Source organism: Ascidiella aspersa, chromosome 3 (genome assembly GCF_963924565.1).
Source record: "Ascidiella aspersa chromosome 3, kaAscAspe10.2, whole genome shotgun sequence".
Taxonomy (NCBI): Eukaryota; Metazoa; Chordata; class Ascidiacea; order Phlebobranchia; family Ascidiidae; genus Ascidiella; species Ascidiella aspersa.
Window position 1 is genome coordinate 28,390,277 of NC_139449.1, and position 20,456 is coordinate 28,410,732.

Below are 20,456 nucleotides of genomic sequence, written 5' to 3' on the forward strand. Positions count from 1 at the left end.
TGTTATAAGATAGGTAATACTGATGATGTGAAATGCGCTATAATAAATAGTCGAGCGTTATATCAAACAGACAAATCTCGTTCTTATAACTATTTGTAGGCTGCGATAAGCTCCATGTCGTCAACCTGTTATTTAGAAGTCGTTTTGGGAAAATTGTTGAATTTGAAATCCAACTTGAGATGAACTGTGTATTTTCACCAGAAGTCTTTTAACAACCAATCTTTAGAATCCACAAACGCTACTGTTTTTGTGAAAATGAATTCAGAATGAATAAATGATAATTTGCGGTTTCTCGAAGTGCGTTTGGGCAAAATGCGAATATTTTGACTGGCTAAAAAATATTTTTTTTTATTAGTATAAAACAAAATATTATTTTTCTAATATGTAAGTTTTTTTTTTTTAATTTAAGTTCCGTTTTTTCGAAGATGTCTCAATTTCTTTAGCCGATTTTTTTGGTGAGTTGTGGTTATTTGTAGGCGCAATGTTTGTAACTTTCTAATATAGCTGTAACATCTAGAAAAATGCGTTGTTGGTTTATGAAACAACCGTTTTCAGTGATTTCCATTCGTTTCAATTAACCTCCAACCAACTAACAGTCTTCTTACAATCGCCCAGCTAAGCCAAGCTCGAAGTTACTTCCTAGATCGGACAAGCTCACGGCTTGTCAAGCAGCACGGCGCCAATCTTGAAGAAGACATTTTTAAACCTTTTTAAGTTTCGTTTTAAGTAATCCTCGATTAAACTTTCGTTTGTTGGTTGACGACGAAGAGCTCAGTTTCTCCGTGAGAACCAGACAGTGAGAATTCAAAATTGTTTATTTCGTTTTTCACATTTATGTTTTTGTAGAAGCCGCTTTCACAATTTGGAAGCAAATGATGTTAGTTGAATAAAAGGTTAAAACGAACACTTTGAATTTTACTTTTGAAGTCTAGAATGTAATTTCTTTAATTAATGGACCGTAGGCCGTATAATAACTTAGCTGCTACGATATCGCCTCTGCACAAAGTCAACTCGTTTACTTTATATTGTCGGGCACCCAAAAAGCGGTTAAAAATTGTTTTTCGTTAACAAGTAATTTGCGTTTAAACTTTAGTTTGTTGGTTGATTCTCGTTAAAATATGAATCAAAATATTATTATGAAAATTACGTTTCACGTAAGCGACGACGCAGTGTTTTTTTGTTATTTTTTGTTATTTTTTTATAACGCAAGTTAGGTTCAATGTCGAGGAAAAGTATATATATATATATATTTTTTTTTTCATTGTTATATACTGGTCTATAGGGAAAAAAACTAATTACACCCTATGTTTTAAAAAAAAATAAGAAAGCTTTTCATTATTTTTGAAAAACATAAATGCGAAAGCTATAATTCTACAATAAATCAGTGTTATTGACTTGGTTATGGTTTTCTTTTGGGTTTGCAAATAAGTTTTCATTTTTATTGGTCTGTAAATAGTTTTTTTTTTTTTTTTTCGACGAAACTCCAGCACTTTATTTTTATTTTTATTAAGTTTAAACAGGCAAAGTTTTTTTTTTCAAAGTAAGTAAATGGTTTAATTCGAATGGATCGGCAAACTGTGGGCCGCAGAACCAATTTTAGTGGCCCGTGTATCACTTTTGAATTGCTTAATGTATTTGTGGGCCGCGCGATAGTCGTGCATTCATTGCACTTCTTTTAAAAGTTGGTGTGGCATATAATTTTTAAATTGGCTCAGCTTAGAAAGACCCGCGTGCCAAATGTGGGAGCCTGTCCAACTATATTTTTTGCTAACTTTAACTGAAAGTACCGGTAATTGAATATATTTTTGCGCTTCGCGCGTATATTCTCCGTTTTATAGTATGTTTTACATTATGATATGGCAATGTTTTGGGCACCAAGACGCCGTATTATATTTCACCTTAAAGTCAAATATCCCGAATCCGCCACTTTTTCGTAGTGGTTTTACGTGGGCCTTCAATAGCTCTGAAAATACTACTTTGGGCCGCGACAAAAAAAATTTGCCGACCACTGCGTTAAACGAACAACAATTCAGTATTTAAATTCACTGCATTTAACGAAATGTTCAACAATAACGACTCGAATGCACCCGACTCCAAAAATAACAGAACGACGACTAAATTTTACTGTTTACTGATGTTTAATCGAAGTGTTTAAAATGCGAACAGTGCGGTTTCAGTATTTGTTCGACTGTGATATTTAAGCAAACCTGTAATCCCAGTACCAAATGGCGTACAACGGAAGAAAATCCGTATCGTGCTTTTGCCAAACTCCTGCAATAAACGCAACATTTCCCAAACCGACCTGCGAACAAACTTTTCATGTTATTATAAGGTTTAAAAACGGCAAATTTTACTCTTTTTATTGCGAATGTCTTCCAGTTTTGCTAATTTTATACAGACAAAAAACAGGGCACCTTTTTCGGTTTTATTTCACAAAATACGAGCGATTTACAAAAAGTAAAGGCAAGGCGCAAAATAAAAACAAAGTACAAAAAACAAGAAAATGCCAAAACACTGCAACACACAACCAACCGCAAAAGAAAGCGACGCTCGCCTAAGCTAAAAGCTGCTAAAGAAACAGAAAACAAAAAAGTTCAACCGAATGACGAAGCATGCAGCATAGCTGTGAATTGGTTATACGTCAGCTGCGGAAATCGCAACATGGAATAAGGACGCGTTATTTTCTTGCGCTCGCAGCCTTAAGAACTGAGTAACAGCTTGCGTCTCGTTTTTTTGTGCTTATTTTGTTTAGTAATCACGTGTCATGACCGCGCCAACCACATGTTATTACTTTCGTTAAACATGAACCCATTTAATGCGCTATTGCCTCTCTAACTAACAGGCGAAGCGTCAAAAACAGTTGAGGGGTCATTTTTTTGTTGCCCAGCCTTGCTTAACTGTGCGAAGCGGTGCTGCTTGATAGCGACAAAGCACGCTCGAGGAAGAAGAAGTGACGTGCATAGTTTTACCCTGCTGTCGGAAAGTGTGGAAAGAAAACACCGTGGTTGTGTGCGAATGAGGATGAGAAATAATTGGGTGTTCTTATGGACGAGTCAATACGTGTTTACACATTTGTTTGTTTCGAGTATAATACACGTCAGGGACATTTTTTATCCATTTAAAACATTAAAAAATATACAACGAAAACGATTACACATTGGAAGCGAACGTGATGAAAAAAAATTAAGCATCGCATCAGCCAACGAAAATAGACCTAGTCTGTGCAACACGGAAAAGCGAATGCACCTACTGAGTATGTACAAAAATACAGAGATTACGTTAGTCAGTATACAGAAGAGCAGCTTAGGGTTACTTTTAACAGCATGTCAGAGGTCAGGGTTCAATTTCGAGTAAATAAAGTTTTCGGTGTGAACGCACCATAAACAGCAAATTACAAACCAGCACCGCAATTTTAGTCATATCAAAAACACAACTATTTGAACAGTTTTGTGCACCCAAAGATAAAAGTCAACAGTCGGTAAGGGGCTGTATGTATAATTGTATATGAAAAAATGTTTATGGAATATGCTACATGACTGTAACGCTTAAAACGAAAAAAACAGTGTGGTTTAACTAATGGTCAGCCTACAAAATGAATGTATGTATTATATGAAAAGTAATAACAATTCTACAATTGGTGTGATTACAATGATCATATATATGAAGATAGAAAACAGTGAGGTTTATACTGTTGGTGGTAAATCGTACACTTGATATGTAGCGGGGATAACTACTAAAACACCTTCACTTTGATATTGGCACGCCTACAATACAAGCTTCATTTCTACGTAAAACGACGAGACAAACTCTGTCTGAAAACGGCAGTTTTACCAAATAGCTTTAACAGTGGTATATTCCGGTTTGATAAACAGAGGAACCTTTCATATCGTGATTCTGTGAAAAATGTTACGATTTTATCGTTTTTTTGTTCTAAACAAACGTCGCAGCACCCCAAATGATTTAAAAATGAAAGCATGATAAACGTGAAGTTAAGTTATCGAATAGTTGTTTTCTGGCTATCGATATCTTCAGAAAAGGTTTGGCGCGATTGAGCAACTGGAAGACTTTACAATAGTTAGTGAGCAAATAAAAAAAAGACGAAAATAACTTAACACCGCTGTCACACGAGACAGGCCAGAAATAGCAGCGGGGTCTGTTTTTCCGGAAACAAAAAGCAACAAGGCAGCCCTATGCATCCAGCACACGTTGACGAGTGACGACGACAGACACAGAATGCCACCTGGTCGCAAATCAACGTTGAAGCTGAAGCTCGACTCGCTCCGAATGTCGGAAACGCCTCTCTCATGTAAACAAACACACTCGACCAGTCTCCGCATAACAACACGCGTACAAAGGCGAAAAGAATGTATCGTAGCAGCATCGTTATAAAGCGCGGTGAGGCGCTTGTCCTGGCCAACGCAGTAAAGTTCCCGATGCCGGGGTTGCGTTGCGAGTTCGTTTTGCGCGCTTTTGCTCGTGAGAGCTGTCATGTGATTGTCCGCCGCGTGAGTGCCGCTAATACTGCGCCGCTTTCATGTCGTTCACGAAGTTGATCGCGTTCGCCATGTCGGCGTTCATGTCATCCGTCGATAGCGACTCCTGCGCGAAAAAAGGAAATTTGACATTTTACTGTCTTTTTAGGAAATAAGGTTGCAGCACGTTTGAAATAGTCAAAATACATGACTAATTACTGAGAAAACCCAGTGCGGCGGTTTATTTAAAATATGAAATAAACTAGAACAATTAGTCGAAATTTGTTGAATCTCGCATTATCGACTATTATAGACCAGAAAAATGAGACTATTGCAAAGTATGTCGAGAAAAAATATTTAAGGGTAATTGGAGTAGAAGGTGTTATCCCTGATCCTTGTTAAACTTTTCGCTAAAAAATGATGAACTATGAAAGAACTGCTCAGATGAACAATCCTATTGCAGCAAGTATACAGTACATCACTTGCAGAAATGTAAGAGGGTGCTTTAAATAGGTGACCAACACGTTACGCAATGTCGTTGGCGTGTCAGCAATGCTACAAATGTAACAAGTTAACCCTAGGGACGAAATGCCCTCATAGATTGACAACTTACCGATCGACTGTCCACGGCGCTGTCGGCGATTTCCGCGCCTTGACCGCTCTCAGAACTGCCTAGAGATGACGTTTTACCTGCAGAATAAACGTTTAAAATAAGTTATTCAAATCTGGAAAGTTTAACGGCTAAGCCCACTGTATTTTTTTTTATTAAGTCAAATATGAACTTACTTTGAACCAAAACTTAAGCCAATTATTGTACAAAACGCACTATCACAAGATCGGTATATCTATGAGCGTTACCAGCAAATGAGGCGGGCAACCAGCAAATGACTTACCCCTTGTGTGCAGTGCGTTAGGAAGCTGCCTGTTCTTGGCGTAAGACTGGCCGTGCTGAATGGTGGCACGCGGGCTCGACGGCTCGGCAGGGAAAAGGGGATGGTCGCTACCGTAGGCGCTGTCGCAGTGGCGCTCTGTGGAACAAACGCAAGCTGCGTTGGGTTGAATGTAGGAATTTCCATTTTATTCCCATAGCGATTTGGGGCAAAGAGTATAGCGATCTCTTCCGATACCAGATTGCGAGTTTTCTCAAACTTGGATGGTTTAAGGCAGAGGTTCTTAACCAGAGGGGATTTTGGAAGATTTAAGAAGGGTACTCAAAATTTGACCATAAAAGCACGTTTTAGTATAGGTTGGAATCTATTGATGCATAATTGCATATTATGAACAGAGCCTACTTAAAGAAATCTAAAAGTGCGGGTCCTATTCGCAAGCAAGAGAAAACTTTGACTAAAGTGTACACTTCCTTATTATTATTGTGCCACATAGCGCTCTGAGTATACTTTCTATTATTTACTTTAACTGCATATATTGTTTTCATTCAAATATCAGTCAGCAAAGCAGATTACTAATAATAAGCGACTTAAAAGGTTGCGGTTTCGAAGAGGTTAGGCACTGTTTTTATTAGAGGGGAATTAAGTTTAAATAGCGGTTAAATCGGTCCAAGGGATGGAAAAGGTTGCGAACCACTGGTTTATGGATTAATACGTCGTGATTTTTTTATTCACAGTTTCCGAAGTTGTGTTTTTACAGCTCAAGTGGCGGTTTTCATACATATTGAATCAAGGCACCCAAGGAACACTTCCCGAATGATTGTATTGCATGTTACACATTGTTACAGGCCCACGTCCACTTTCAAGTCAATCACACTCTCACTTCTCCAAAGTAAACTTACCGCCTAGTTGGGTAAGGCCGTGGTTCGGGCTGTACCGTCCGTCTGTCGTCCTATGTGGGTTGCGATTGAATGAGTCGTGTCGCGTGCCGCGCCCGTCTTCCGTGTGTCCACCACTGCCCACATCTGCAACCAGGAAATAACATAACGATTTAGTGCAAATCAATTACAGTTTTCCAAAGTAAATGGCAATTAAAAAAACTTAATTTTTATTTGGGCGATTTGAGGGAGTTCTTAGTTTTCTAGTTAAGAGCAATTCTTCATCGGCCAGTTTCTTCGAGTTTAAGTGCCAAGTTAAAACTAATGCTTCCAATAAAAATTAATTTAGCCAACACTACTGTAAAAATTTCGAAATTGCTAAAAAAGAGGCCGTTACATTTTAATCGGCGTCACTTAAACATTAAACAAAAAATGCGCATTTCGAGACAAACGTTTTCAAAAGCGACACTAATTTCGCACTCAAAACGGCAAAAACGCAATACAAAAAAATTATACAAAACAACGACTCGATTGTGGCCGATTAATGTCGTTTAAATAAATTTGAGGAAAAGCGTCGCCTCTCTGAGCGAACAAACCTGAATAGTGGCTTTGCAGGTCGACCGAACGCTTGCCGGCGTTGCTGAACACGTCCACCCCGCTGCTGGGGTAGGCCTGGAAGCGGTAGCTGCCCATAAACATGCTCGGATCTGCAGAAAACGACATTTAAAATAATAAATTTAGATAGAACATAAAAATCATTGCTTAACAGTAAAACAGTATATGATTTATCTTTTTTAACTTAACGTCTTTAGGTTTATACTGTACATTCGGGACATGTGCGTTTTTTTTACGTGGAGTTTGTTTGAGTTTTACGTTCAGCTTACCTTATAAGATACAGTATAAACAAAGTGAATAATATCCAGATTAAAATCATTGCGAGTTTACATACATTTTTTATCTTTTATTTGGCCTAATAGGCACCTAATTCCTTTAATTTGAATTCTATAATTTCATTTGTAGCTACTATTCCATTTATTTCATGCATTTCGTCAAATTTACTAATGTAGTAAAATCTCTGGATCGCGGTTCTGCTGTTTACTACAATCATGATAAAATAAAACAACTTTTTAGTAAATAAAAGTCTTTAAAAATAGTTCAAGTCCATATTGGGACGCCAAATAACCAAACGAGCCAGTCGGTATCTACGCGGTGCAAAGCTAACATTCCAACATTCCAACTTCGAAAATCCGCATTCCACATAACAAAACAAAAAACACCCAAACCACCTTGCTGAGGTCCGGCGGCGAGCGGCAGCATTTCGGACATTTGGCCGCCGTACTGGTTGTAGGCTCCCGAGTAAAGGTAGGGGGCGGCGGTTGAGTGGTGCATAGGATGGTGGTAACGCCCGTCGCCGCCTTCCGCCAACAGACGTGAGTTGGCAGTGTTGAGCCAGGAATCGCTGGAGAGCGAAGGAGCCCGCAGCTGGGAGGCTTCCATGGCCTTGTGGCCGGGAGTGGGCGGCAGACGGCCGTTGCTGCTCTTGAAGCTGTCGTGTCGCGACGGTTTTCTGGTGAATTGGGAAGATACAGGTGATGCTGTAGTTTTTGTTCGACTTGCTTTGATCGTTGTGCTATGAAACTTCGGCGTTTGTTTAACACAGGGTTAAAACAAGTGCGCGTTTCCAAAAAAAAATATTTTTTACTTTTGCGCCGACCCCGACTCAACAAGTTAAAAGGTCAGTTTAGTTTTTCTTAAGATTTTATTGTGTAATGTTTTCCAAAGAACGTCAGTGTTATGCGTCGTTTGTAATATTTCAATGCTAGCTTTATTTGAACCCTTGGAATTTTGATTTCGGCAAACACTCTATGCCAGTTGGAATATCAAAGGCCATACAGAAGTAGGCATTATTTTGAACGTTTCGAATAATTCTATTAATTTTCAACATCTGGATGTTACTCTGTAAAACTACGCATACATAACCGCTTCTTTAAAGGCGCTTGAAATCGCACTTTGATATGTACCTGTTTACAACAGGCGTGTATTGCGAACTATTTGCGCAAACACCAGGAAGAAATTTAAGGAAAGTTGTAAACGCCTGAAAAATATCTTAAGGCAACTCGAAAATGAAACAATTGAGCTATTCGTGAGCACTATAGTGGGCAAACCATTCCTTCTAGTTTATTTCAGAGGCACGCTATTATGTGGACTTGGAAACTACTGTTAAAATGTATCCAGTTATTTTACCTCGGTTTGGACATGCGTCGATTTCTGCACATGACGAGCGTGGCGATGATGGCGGTACAGAGCACGAGCAACGTCACGCCTCCAATGATGACGTACCACATCCAGGCTGGCATGTCCCAGCTGTTGGTCACTGAAAACAAGTAAGGTAAATCGCTTAGTTATTGCTAATATGGCAAACTTTAAGCTGCTTAGAAGAGACGATATATATTACGAATAGCACGGCCTTCAGTGGTTTCGTAAATACGGCTATACGCACTGTGTTGGGTTTAGATACTTCTTTACGTTGTAATACCTGCCCTTTGGTTGTCCCAAACAATAAACAAAACAAGCACTGCGAAACTGTGAATTTTCAGCAGTCTAAAATTAAAATTCCGTTTTGTGGTCTGTTGCTATGTTAGCCTAGGTCTTTACTAAATTAATAATATTCATTATAAAAATGGTAAAATTTATAAACCCCCCAAAAATGGTAAAGCAAAATAATATGCATAAACCCAATAAAAATGGTAACATTTATACCCCCCCCCCCCAAAAAAAAATGGTAAAGAAAGATAATACTCATAAATTCAATAAAAATGGTAAAATCAATAATTTTCAAGGCCTTTCAAAAACCATAGCCATGTTTATCATTTGTTTTGGGTGGTTAAGATTTGTTATGGGTATTTAACCGTAGCTATCTGTTGGAATTTCTGCTTGATGGATAGTGCCCTATCGCTTGTTGATAATATCTTTCAGCTTAAACAACGTGCGATGTAGTAATTTACTTAAAAAGTGCGATAAGTACTTACTTAAAAAAAGGTAAATTTGGGTACACATTTATTTATGATTAGTTAAAAAAATATTCCTGCTTTTAACCTGTATTGTTTTAAATTTACTTCAAGATTCGTCAGATTCAAAGCAGGCAGCTTTTTAGTTTACATTTTCTTCATTTATACAAACAATCAAGTTTAGTTGGTTCCACACTCCGCTTAGGTGCTTTGCAGACGGCAAGTAACTCTATATATATGGTTAGGTCATTGTTTCGCAACCATTTTGGGGCTTGCGACACCCTACAGAAATTAAAAATAGTTCGCGACATCCCTGCTCGTATTTTTGCTAAGTGGTGAACTCTAACGTTACAATAAACGAGATTGAAACGGCATATTCACTGTGCAACAAGGTTGATAAAACCTTTTTAATTTTCGACACTTTTATCGTAAACAAAAAATTGTATCAAGAAGCTCACCAATAGAGAAAAAATTGGAATCCTAAATAATTAAAAATATCTCTCGGCACCCTTGAGCGTTAAAAATGGCACCCTAGAGTGCCGCGGCACCCCGGTTGCGAACCACTGGGTTAGGATACACTTTCACGCAATTATTTTTTTTTATTGTTAAACACTCACCCTCGACCGCTTCACCGCTTGCAGTTCTGTACTCGACCATCTTCGAGTAGGGCCCAGTTCCCACCGAGTTTCGGGCCAGGGCCTTGAAGTAGTAGAGGGTGTCGCGAGTCAGTCCTGTGATCTCGTGTGAGAGTTTGTCGCCCACGACTGGTTCGATCACCCAGTTGCCCATAGCGCGGTTCGGGTCGGTCGTGTAGAAGATGAGGTAACCTGCAATATATATATATATATATATATATATATATATATTTATAATTTTTTAATTAAAAAAAGATAAAATAAAATAAAATGCATTATATTATATATATTGGTATGTAATTATGTATATTCGTTTATATATTATATGGATGCAGAAAAAACAAGCATATTTGGTGTATATAACAAGTTCATGCAATAACTATTTTTAGGTGAAACTCATTATGTCTAAAAACAAATAAAAAAAAAATAAATTATGTCTAAAACAAATCGTAGATAAGCAGGAAAAAACTAATTTCCGCAGTACCACAATACAAATCGCAAAAAAGAAGGACTTACTTTGTTCTATATGCAGTAAAATTTTGTATTATTGTTTGCATTTATTATTTAACTTTTTTCAGGCCCACAAAAAAGTGCTGACACCGACCTTTTTAAAATGCGGGCAAATGCCTAAAGAACAAAATGAGCCGTTATACTATAATTTTCCAATAATTGGGTCTTCTGAGCAGGCCTTTAAGCCTTGGGGAATCCAGCTGTCATAAACAGGCCGCGTTTCTATTGCGAGCTTCGTATTTCGGTGTGATTTAGGATTGCTTTTAAGAAAAAGGCATTATTGCGTTTGCGAGTGCGTTTTTGGTGTGTTTTGCCGTATTTTTAAATGGCACGGATGTTCCTGAATGGGGAATATATGTTTGCTTTTGGTATACACCTTTTTATATAAATTAACAAACAATTTAATCCTTAAAATTTATAAGATCTAGTAATAAAATAAAAAACGTTTGCTTTAAATAAGAGTAAATTTTTTTCTGTAACTATACAGCAGGTGGCCTACAAACAGCAAATAAAAATCCAATTATCTTAAGCCAGTAAACCAAAATAGCCGCATAATGAATGTTTTTTTTTTGCAAACAAAAATCGGTGCCTTGTAATTACCAGCTGTTCGTTCGTCGCCCTTCTTTCATTCGAACAAATCGTTAATTCCCTTCTGAGTAGGAAATCGCTCGTAACAAATAACAAGAAACTGGGTGGGCGACTATACGAAGAGATGAGCGGGAACAGTTTGTTCCGCTAATTACCGCGAAAGGAGAGGCGCGCAATATTGCGAAGCTCGAGGCCCTTCTAATCCGACATTTCCCCGTTTGAAGGACATCTGCCCGACAGCGGTTTATTGCAGCGGCGCACACGCGGAACCGCAAGGACGACGGCGATCGTAAAGCGATCGAAACGTGTTTGTTGGCACCTGGGATTGGCGGCGAGCAATTTTTCTTGGCCACCTGAGACGCCTGATGCTCTACGTCCGTAAAAAGCGGACTGATTTGCTCGTAAATGATCCGGTTGAGGGCAATTTGTTTTTTACGATGGACAGCACTTAAAAGTGCACCTGTTGGCTTCTGGGACATTCGGAATCATGAAATTTGTATTTTTAGGACATGAAAAACTATTTTTGGTAGAACAATCTTTTTGATATTTTTGAATTCAAAAACGCCTATAAGAATTTCAAAAAAAGCGGCAACTTACTATTTCGAGAAATTGCAATGGGAAAAAATGTGGAGTTCTTTAATTTTACCTTTATGTAATACGAAAAATAATTTGACCCAAAATCCAACTATGGATTCCGGAAAAAAGCATTTCGGTCAAAAATACCCATTTTTGTTCATTTTCGGCCACTTTTAATAAACCCCGACACAGACAAAAAAACAGGCGCGAAGGAACTAAAATTACACGCTGCCGTAATCGCGAAAGCTTTCGCAACTCACCGTCGAGTACCCCGTTCGGTTCCTCCGGTGGCTGCCAGTTGATTTGCGCAGCTGTCGTATCATCGTCCATCGGGGTCACCGTGATGTCCAGCGGCGCGGAACTGGGCGCTAAACGCGAACAGACAAACAACACGGCGGCGGGTTAGACGGTATGCTTGATGCAGTGTGCGTTGTTGGGTGAAAACGCGCCCCGTATTGGGGTCGGTGCGAAGTAGTGGGGCGTAAATAGGCGGTCGAAACAAAATTGCTACATTTTTTGTCGAAACAAAATCGCTACAGTTTTCATTTGATCAGAGTTTTTAACGTCGTGGCTTTCGCTAGGGATTGAATGAGTTATGGGCTTGGCCCGGTTGAATGGGAACATAGTTGAAAATATGAATGAATAGGGATAAAAACAGCAAGTATATGATTTGTAAATACATGTATGCGATCTATATATATTATATATATTTGGAGCCGAAAGTTTTGCAAATTGCAAGCTTCTAATTTTATAGTTGAAAAAACGTTCCATTATTACCAAAGGCAATGTGAACGTTTCGATGTTCAATATGAGTACAACGGTTTTAAAAAACAAGATTTTTGTTCTTTTTGTCCCTGAGACCAGTCTACGTTACATAAGAGTATGATGGTGCCATATACTGGTACGTATGAAAGGATATAAATATTTGCGTGTTTACGTATAATTTTCTAACGTATAAACACATTCCTTAGCCTATAAATAACCAGGTTTTGTAATACTAAAGTCAAATTAACCGCCAGTTTACCATTGTATAAGCTAGATGTTTTGCAGCTTTTAAGGGTATGCCTGGTCCGTGGAAACGATGCCATATAGTTAGTAACGCGATCGGCCGGATCGAAACCGTTAGCTAGTTATTATGTAGCATTAGAGCTCTACGCTTTCAATCGCAATTCGACAAAAACGGTTAAAAGGTGCACGCGAGGTGGCCGACCGAATGGGCGATCTTACACGGCTTGGGGATTTCGAGGCCAGATGCGGTTGTCACAACAGAGGTATGTTATCACAGTACATCTTGTGACGAAGGGGCCTTCAGATGACAAACCGCGGCGGTGGCAGTAAATCTCACGAAATTGCTCGCTTCGAGAGGCGGTTCGCGGCGCAACTTTGCGCTTTAGTCCGGATTATCCGCTGTATTGCAAACAACACGGTTGGTTTGAGGCCAAGCTGCCATTCAATACATATCCTCCCGCTTGTTCACCCACAGAGGGTTCGCTACAGCCGCAAGAACACGCGTAGACGGTTTCGGCAGTGCTCAAGCGGAAACAATAAGAAAACGTTTAGCTGGGTTTTATGAGATATTTCCCGTTGTAAAGTCAATTGCACGCACCGCACACATCATTTACCGTCAAGGACAGTTACGGAGTTAATAGCGTGAATGCATTTTGCCGCCTGCCGCGTTTTTCAGCTAAATTATACATGTGTTAAAAATGGTAGCCCGTATCCCCCGCAAAAGATTTAAAAAAATTGAACTAATTACAAAGTAACAGCGACATATTTTTTTTCTTACTTACAACTTGTTTTTACAATTGCAGCAGCGAAAATGTTTACGTTTCACTTTACATTGGAGGGTGCAAGAAAGAACTTCATAAAATTAAAAAAATGCAAAATAAACGCGGATATTTTTTTTTCTATAGACGCTGAGAGCGAAGGAAAACGTTGAACTGTTCTAAAAGGATTTTAACGTTAATCAAATTCGGATGTTCGACCAGAAAAAGGCAATGTTTTGAGTCGGACGATGTACTTTGATTTTTTATTAAAACGTGGAAAAAGTTGCAGTGCCTGTTCCGCGGGCTTAGATAACGTCGCGCGGTTTGTTTGCGCCACGATGTCGATTTGGAATTCTCAATTAGACGCGTTGTTACACGTTTTTTCGCGCCTTTATCGTCAAAGAACAAGGGCGGACTATAATGGAGCCTCGTCGGTTCGCAGATTTGACTCGCGATTTGAAAGACCCGTGGAAACACTAAACAAAGGGCAGCTTTGAAGAACGGCCTAATCGCTGCTGTAAACGAAAGGTGTTAAGCGCTTGATTTTCTTGACCTTTACAGCATTTTAAGCCGCGTAAAAGCAGCCGTTTTCATTTATGAAGATGGGGCATTAGGCTCATGATAAAGTTTAAAGCTTTAATCGAAATATTTGTACTAAATTCTTCCACTACATACTTTATTTTTAAAGCATAAATTAAGAAAAAAAACTTTAAAATAACTAGTAGAGTCCCTATACTGTATTTTGTTTGTGTGCTTTTGTGTTGTTGACACCTCTTCCAGGCTTAGGATCGCTCCCAGATGACGAATAACGATTTGGTCAAACGCACAGCAGGACAAAACCAATCGACGGGGGTCGGAAAATACGCCGATTTTGAAAGTATGATCGATCGCTTTTTGCTAATGCTAATTTCTCTACCGCTAAAAGTCAACACGTCGAAGTGGTTATGTGAGCAAACTAGTGCGATCGGAGAAACATTTGGGTTGGATCAGTGGATCAGTTTGTCTTGCGTATAAACAAACCAAAGTCCACCTGACCGTCGTAATGGTAAACTCCATATTTCTAGTTATGATTGATCGTATCGTAAACACCAGACGGTAAAAGACGGCCACCCTGTGTGATAATACAAGTGAAAGTGGCCAGTTTACCTATTTAATAGCTGCCGTGTTATTTTGCGCGTTGCGACGTCAAGTAGAAGCAATTTACGAAACCAGCGACCAATCTAAAACGAAGGGTCGTCAGATAATTTTGGATTGAAACAGATACCCGAGCTTAATAACAGTGGTTTTAGTGCCGTAAACCTTAGGCAGGTGGTTATAGTTGATGGTAAGTGATGCAATCCAGCGTTTCTCAACCGGGAAGTGGTAAGGGTCAATTTTATTTCATAAAACTTGTAGCATGATTGTATGATTTCCTTCATTTTATTTTGGAAATGAAAGCATAAAGGAAAGATCACATAACGATACTTAAGTCCCAAAATATTAGTTAACTTAAGAGAAATCAAAAAAATCGAAGGTGTCGGCAGCAGATACCAGCTGACCTTTGCAATGTACATAAGAGGCCAAAATATCCAATACTTTGAAATTATTTTCATACTTTTCGGCCGTCAGTTATGCAATACTACGATTTGTTTATCGCATTGAAAGGTCATAAAAACGTTTTTCGTATGATTAACCCCAGCCCACTGTTTTCAACCCCAGGTGAATTTAAATACACATAACGTCCCGATGCTTCCCAAGGCCTATTTTCCTATTTTTTTTACTCACGGCTCTCTTTGGTGACGGCGTTCACGCTCATGGACCAGAGGCTCTTGCGATCCTGCTGGATCACCTTGACGGCAATCTCGTAGTAGGTGTGCGGGCGAAGTCGGTGGATGATGCAGTGCGTGTCGGTCGAGTTCACCTCCTGAACGCGCGGCTCCATCGGAACGTTGGTTTTGTAGCGGACCTGAGCGGAATACAAGCGTTTTTGTAGTTGTTTTTTGGCTTGGCTGTTTGTTAAAAGTTGTTCGGGAAGAAATTACAGTGACCAATCGCTTAAAAGGTTTTTTTACCTGTTTAGTTGGGTTAATTTGTGGAGCCTCCACATTGGAAATTATAGCGGTATTCTTTAATAGATTTGTAGCAAAGAATAATAAAACTAATATTGGCAAGAGCTTCAAAAAAGGTCGTAATATACTATTAGGAAATTAAAGAGTTGCTTAGAAAGGTCGTGGTCCATGTTAGTTAGGTGTCTAAATACTTGAGAATTGTTTCTCATGTCTGCCTGGTTGCTAAGCCCCCAATTTTGTCGAACGATCTAGTGAGCCATTATTGGTATAACCTTGGTTAAATTTGCTGCAATGAAACGGAATATCTTTCACTTGCTGTAAACAATCAAGCCAAATACCAGGGCAAGCTAGACTGTCGCCTTGCAAATTCCAACAGTGTTACAAGTATTACTATGCCTACTTCATTAGTTCGTAGGCCTTAAAAGCTGACATAGCACATTGCAATATATCACAAGACAATAGATTAGTATGTAAACCAAAAGCGGTTTACATCAATCATTAAAAAGAGATTATCACCTACAGGTCGGCTGAAATTGCAGTTTATCCAACGAACAATAGGATTACCCATTTAAGCGGTTAGGATATTGCCAACTTATTAACAGTATTACTCAAGCTCTAGCCGAACATTGATCCGGAATGGCTAGAACTTCGTTTTTTTTTTACTCGTACAGATACGCAGTTGTTTTCCTTCCCTTCGCTTTGCGCTGTGTTTAAGCTTCACCAATAGGTCAACAGATAACGAATTTTCCTGCCGCCTTCGACGTTTCATTGTGCCAAAGAGAAACGCGTCCTTTTGTTTAATAAGAGCTTAACGCGTAAGTCGAGCTCCAGTCATTCGCATGACCACAATCTAAGTACGAAGGGGTGACAGCGAAAGTAAAAGATGCGCGCCCTGGGTGGTCTTGACCGGCAACTTAAAACGGGTTCCAAATCGGTGCGTGACGTCACGAGCAATTTGGTAGAAGTAGGTGTCACTGAACATTTCGGAAACAGGTGTGGCGGCCATTGGAACTTTCCGTGATATGAGTTAATAAGGGCAAACTTATTTTAATTTAGTGTTCTGCAAATTAAAAGTATAGAACGTGCAGATATAACTGGCTCAATATAAACTGCTGCCAACAGATATAATATTAATCAAAATGCCGCTCTGGTTTTTCTGTTTAAAATTAATCAAAATAATTTAACCAAGACACAAAACATAACGTACCCTTAGTTATCTGTTTAGTTATAAGAGGTAGTATTTTCACACCAATGTCAAAATTGGACAAGCCGAAGCAAAAAAATGTTTATTTGTATATGGAAAGTAAACTATTTTAACGTCTCACAAAAAACAGCAAATCTGGTAGCAATTGTGTAAGACATACAAGGGCGCACGTCGCCATACCGAAAATGGGCATTTCCGACAATGAGCGCTGCAAGAGGGGCTTGACACGAAAAGTAACACTTTGTCGAGAAGGTGCGGCGTCAGCAAAAGCGAAGCCGACATCGAGCCAACGCTTTCAGACATTCCGAGGGCAAAACCGATCTCGTGTTGCTTTTTCGGGGTGCACGAAAACGGCCTGATCCTCTGGTGTCGAGGGTTGGCGGCGGCGGACTGGGGGCTGCCGTGTGTGGACATAGCACATTAGCAGTGGAGCGTGTGTGCGCGCGAACTGGCGTGTTGACAAAAATCAATCTTGCTTAAAGGAGGCCGTGAGAGAGGGATATGGGTTGCGCTGCGTTGCTGAGGCGCGCACACTAAGGCGACCCAGCATTACACGCCTCAGCACTTTGGGTAATTGATGGCGAGAGCGGAAAGGTGGGTTTAGGCGCTAGAGTCCCCAGCCGCAATCTCTCTCTCTTTCGCTTTGAAAATGAAACCGGACGGATCTCTGATGCTGTTGCTCTGGCAGCTTTGCTTTCTGTTGCTGATGCAAGTCGATCCTACGGTTTCTTGTCCGTCCATGTGCTCCTGCGACAACTACGGACCGAAGCACGCGACAGACTGCGACAGCCAGGACTTGAACGCGATCCCGTCAGGAATCCCCGAGTGGACAACCGAGCTGAGCCTGGACGGAAACTACTTGAGTGAGCTCGACCTGGCCGACCTGCGTCCGACCGAGTTCTATGAGGAGCTGTCGATTCGCTACAACGAGATCGAGCGCCTTCACGTCTCCTCCTCAACTTCCTCCCACTCCAGCGCAAAGAGGAGGCGCGGAGGTCTTCGTGGCGCGTGCAACTTCGTGGTCGACATCTTTCCGCGCGTGAAGTACTTCAATCTGCGTGGTAACCGTCTCACGGGGCTGCCAAAGTGCCTCCTGCTGGCTTTTCCCGTACTGGTGACCCTCAATTTGAACGAGAACCTCTTTAGAAGCTTGGCGTCCCTTCACCTGGCAAGCTATCAGCCGCAGGGAGGGACTCTTCACGAGCTCTTTCTGCGGGGAAACCGAATCCGGAGTTTGGCGAGGCGGGAGCTTTACGCGCCCCACAGTTCCGTCGGCAATCTGCGACTGCTAGACTTGGGCGAGAATCGCATCGTAAACGTCGACTCGGCGGCCTTAATGTTCTTCCCGCACCTGGCGGAGATCAAGCTGGACGGCAATCTGATCAGGTGAGAACAAGTTCGCGCTCGACATGTGTGTGTTTTGGCCCGACTACTATTTATAACGTAACGGTAGTACACCATTCGGCATTCCGGGTATGAAGAGCCGGGAACAGGTGCTAATACTTCTCGTCATGGGATTCTGGCACGGCGGGTGTTTTGGGGTCGCATAGTTGGCACTGCGTTTTTCCGGCTTCGAAAGTCAAAGGGTGTGTGAGGTAGTGTTAAGAATGCGGCGTGCAGCTTTAACACCTCGGTTACCTAATTACTGTTTTTGCGCTGACCTTGGGTCAGACTTCGCACCTGCACGGGCGGCATCACACCCCATGCATGTATGCGACTGTCAGTGATTAATAGGCATGTTTTTCAGCGCGCTGCCGCCGTTCGCTTTCATCACGATGGGCGGAAGGCTGCGGACGATCTCACTGGCGGGAAACCGGATCGCCACGATCGGCGAGAACGCCTTCGCCGGTCTGCCGGCCTTGGAGCGGCTCGACCTGAGCGATAACCTGATACGCTGCCTCACACCAGCTGCCTACCTGACCTGCCAGCCGCCGGTAAACAACCGAACTCTGTCGGCGCGATGGCTCAGCACACTACAAAGGCGCTTCGAGCTGGATCTGGGCGCGCTGCGGTACCTAGGGGTGAATGGGAACCCTTGGGAGTGCACGTGCCCCCTTTGGAACCTGCTTGAGGACCCGGCGGTGCAGAGGGTCGCCTTCAGACTAAGTTCGGAGCGCTGCGCTGCGCCAGAATCGGCGCGACGTCGCCGCCTGGGGTCGTGGGTGAACGATCAAACGGCGTGTGATTGACAGGCGGGAGTCTCCGAGCGCGTTTGCGCCTTTGTTTGAACGTCGGCTAAAGCCCCCGATTTCGATTTGGCGGCGAGGCGAAAGCGCGGACCGAGCGCATTAAGCCCCGATCGCCCCTGTTAGAGGCGGCTTTCTTTTCGCTTCTTTTTTGCTTTCGCTTTCTTCGCCTTGCGCATTGCCAAGTTGTTGAGTGTGCGCGCGTGCTTTTCGCTTTGTACATAATTATTGTGTTTCGCAGCGCTTTTTTGACACGCTTATCTTGGTGGCTGTTTTTGCCGTGACCACTTGGTCATTTTCGAAGAAATCCAAATTGTGTGTTGTTTTGCAAGCGATTGACTGTACAGTGTACACATAAATACATAACAAGACATCTATTTGCAGTTCTAAAGTAGTCGGATGTGCTATTTTCTAAAAACTATAAAACAAAAGCCAAATGCTGAAGGCACAAGAGCTTTTTATAGGAGGCTTTCACGGATCAAACATCATTATTTAAATTTTAAAGTACACTTGTTTTGCTTGGGCAAATGTTCGTAAAACAAATTCCAGAGGCTTAGCTATTTTCTTTGACCTTTCACTGGCACGCGTATAAGTGTCAAAATTCTTGCGAAGATCCCAAGAAAAGCTGCCACCCGAAAGATAAAACAATTTTCCACTGCTGGCCAAAGTGTCGATATCACAAAACAAGGAACACGGCCCAAATACAACGGCGTGCAATTTTCTGAATATGGCTTCGAAACTAAATTATTGACATGGAAAGGGGGACGGGCAGCTGTATCTGGTTGACGCTCGTTCGGGGAAACAGAAACCGATAAGAAGATTACATTGATCTGGAAATGACGCACACATTTGCAGCGGGATCAAGCGGGGCAGTTTTCAGATCAGGCATTCATCAATACGGCCCTAACGCTGACGCGCGGCTTAAAGATGGCACTTTCTGAGAGGTGCCGCGTTACACCGCATTGTCCACAAGAAACGGGCAAAAATGTACTAGCATGGGGATGGGGTTGGTTTGTCAAATATACCAGTCAAACCTGTTTTTTTTCTAAAATAGATGAATCGAAGCTCTCTTATTTACTTATCCTATGAAATATACGGAGCATAGCGGAACTTGTAATAAAAGGGATTAATATTCCTTTTTTATAACATTAGAGAAAATATCAAAGTGTAAATTACGTAAATAGCAACATTAAGTTATGTTGGGTGCTCTGTTTGCTCAAGAATCGGGTTTTAATACAGGGCACAGTAAGCGAAAACTTACCACATAGTAGTAGGAATCCTTTCCCTTTGGTGTGTAATGCCAGGATACGTTGATTGTGGTTGGGGTGAGCACAGAAATGTGGACGCCCAACGGCGGATATAGTTCGTTGCCTACATCTGGGTAAGCAATAGGTCACGATATTTGTGGGACACGTTGCATGTAGGAAGATTTGATAGGGAGTAGTACAACAGCAAATGACAAAAATTAGACTTATTTAGTATTATATTTGAAGATACTGACTAACGTATTGCTGAATTTAGGCATGATACAAAGTCTATAAAGGGCTTTGCTCACCTCAATTTACCAAAACAAGTATTGACATGTTTTATATAGTACAGGGGTCGGAAACCTAGTGCAAGAAAAATAAGACGTTGTCGTACGCCCAAATCAAACTATTTTTTGCGTAATTAACTTTTTTTCGAATGCGTTTTTTATAT

At 41.0% G+C, this 20,456-nt stretch overlaps 2 protein-coding genes across 2 annotated transcripts in view; one reads left to right on the forward strand and one right to left on the reverse strand.

Moving 5' to 3' along the window:
* Window positions 1–2,406: 2,406 nt before the first annotated feature.
* LOC146161350 (neogenin-like) overlaps window positions 2,407–20,456 on the reverse strand; it is a 35,701-nt gene continuing 17,651 nt past the window's right edge. The window contains exons 17-27 of the mRNA XM_083384014.1: window positions 20,020–20,135; window positions 15,085–15,265; window positions 11,815–11,922; window positions 9,863–10,072; window positions 8,482–8,611; window positions 7,524–7,804; window positions 6,834–6,944; window positions 6,262–6,384; window positions 5,366–5,500; window positions 5,086–5,162; window positions 2,407–4,599 (exon numbers count right to left, since the gene is read on the reverse strand). Coding sequence (XP_083240140.1) covers window positions 4,516–4,599; window positions 5,086–5,162; window positions 5,366–5,500; window positions 6,262–6,384; window positions 6,834–6,944; window positions 7,524–7,804; window positions 8,482–8,611; window positions 9,863–10,072; window positions 11,815–11,922; window positions 15,085–15,265; window positions 20,020–20,135 — 1,556 coding nt within the window. The 3' untranslated portion in view covers window positions 2,407–4,515. The remainder of the gene's footprint in view (window positions 4,600–5,085; window positions 5,163–5,365; window positions 5,501–6,261; window positions 6,385–6,833; window positions 6,945–7,523; window positions 7,805–8,481; window positions 8,612–9,862; window positions 10,073–11,814; window positions 11,923–15,084; window positions 15,266–20,019; window positions 20,136–20,456) is intronic.
* On the forward strand, window positions 17,236–19,234 carry LOC146161351 (leucine-rich repeats and immunoglobulin-like domains protein 1). The gene is made up of 2 exons (XM_083385528.1): window positions 17,236–17,958; window positions 18,320–19,234. Exons 1-2 carry the CDS (start codon window positions 17,243–17,245, stop codon window positions 18,759–18,761), a joined length of 1,158 nt encoding a protein of 385 aa, XP_083241654.1. The 5' UTR covers window positions 17,236–17,242; the 3' UTR covers window positions 18,762–19,234.

Bases quoted from the DNA above. Each gene is read 5' to 3' on its own strand.
- LOC146161351 (XM_083385528.1), top strand. From the start codon at position 17,243: ATGCTGTTGCTCTGGCAGCTTTGCTTTCTGTTGCTGATGCAAGTCGAT. The intron at 17,959-18,319 runs GTGAGAACAAGT...CATGTTTTTCAG, and splicing joins CTGGACGGCAATCTGATCAG to CGCGCTGCCGCCGTTCGCTT.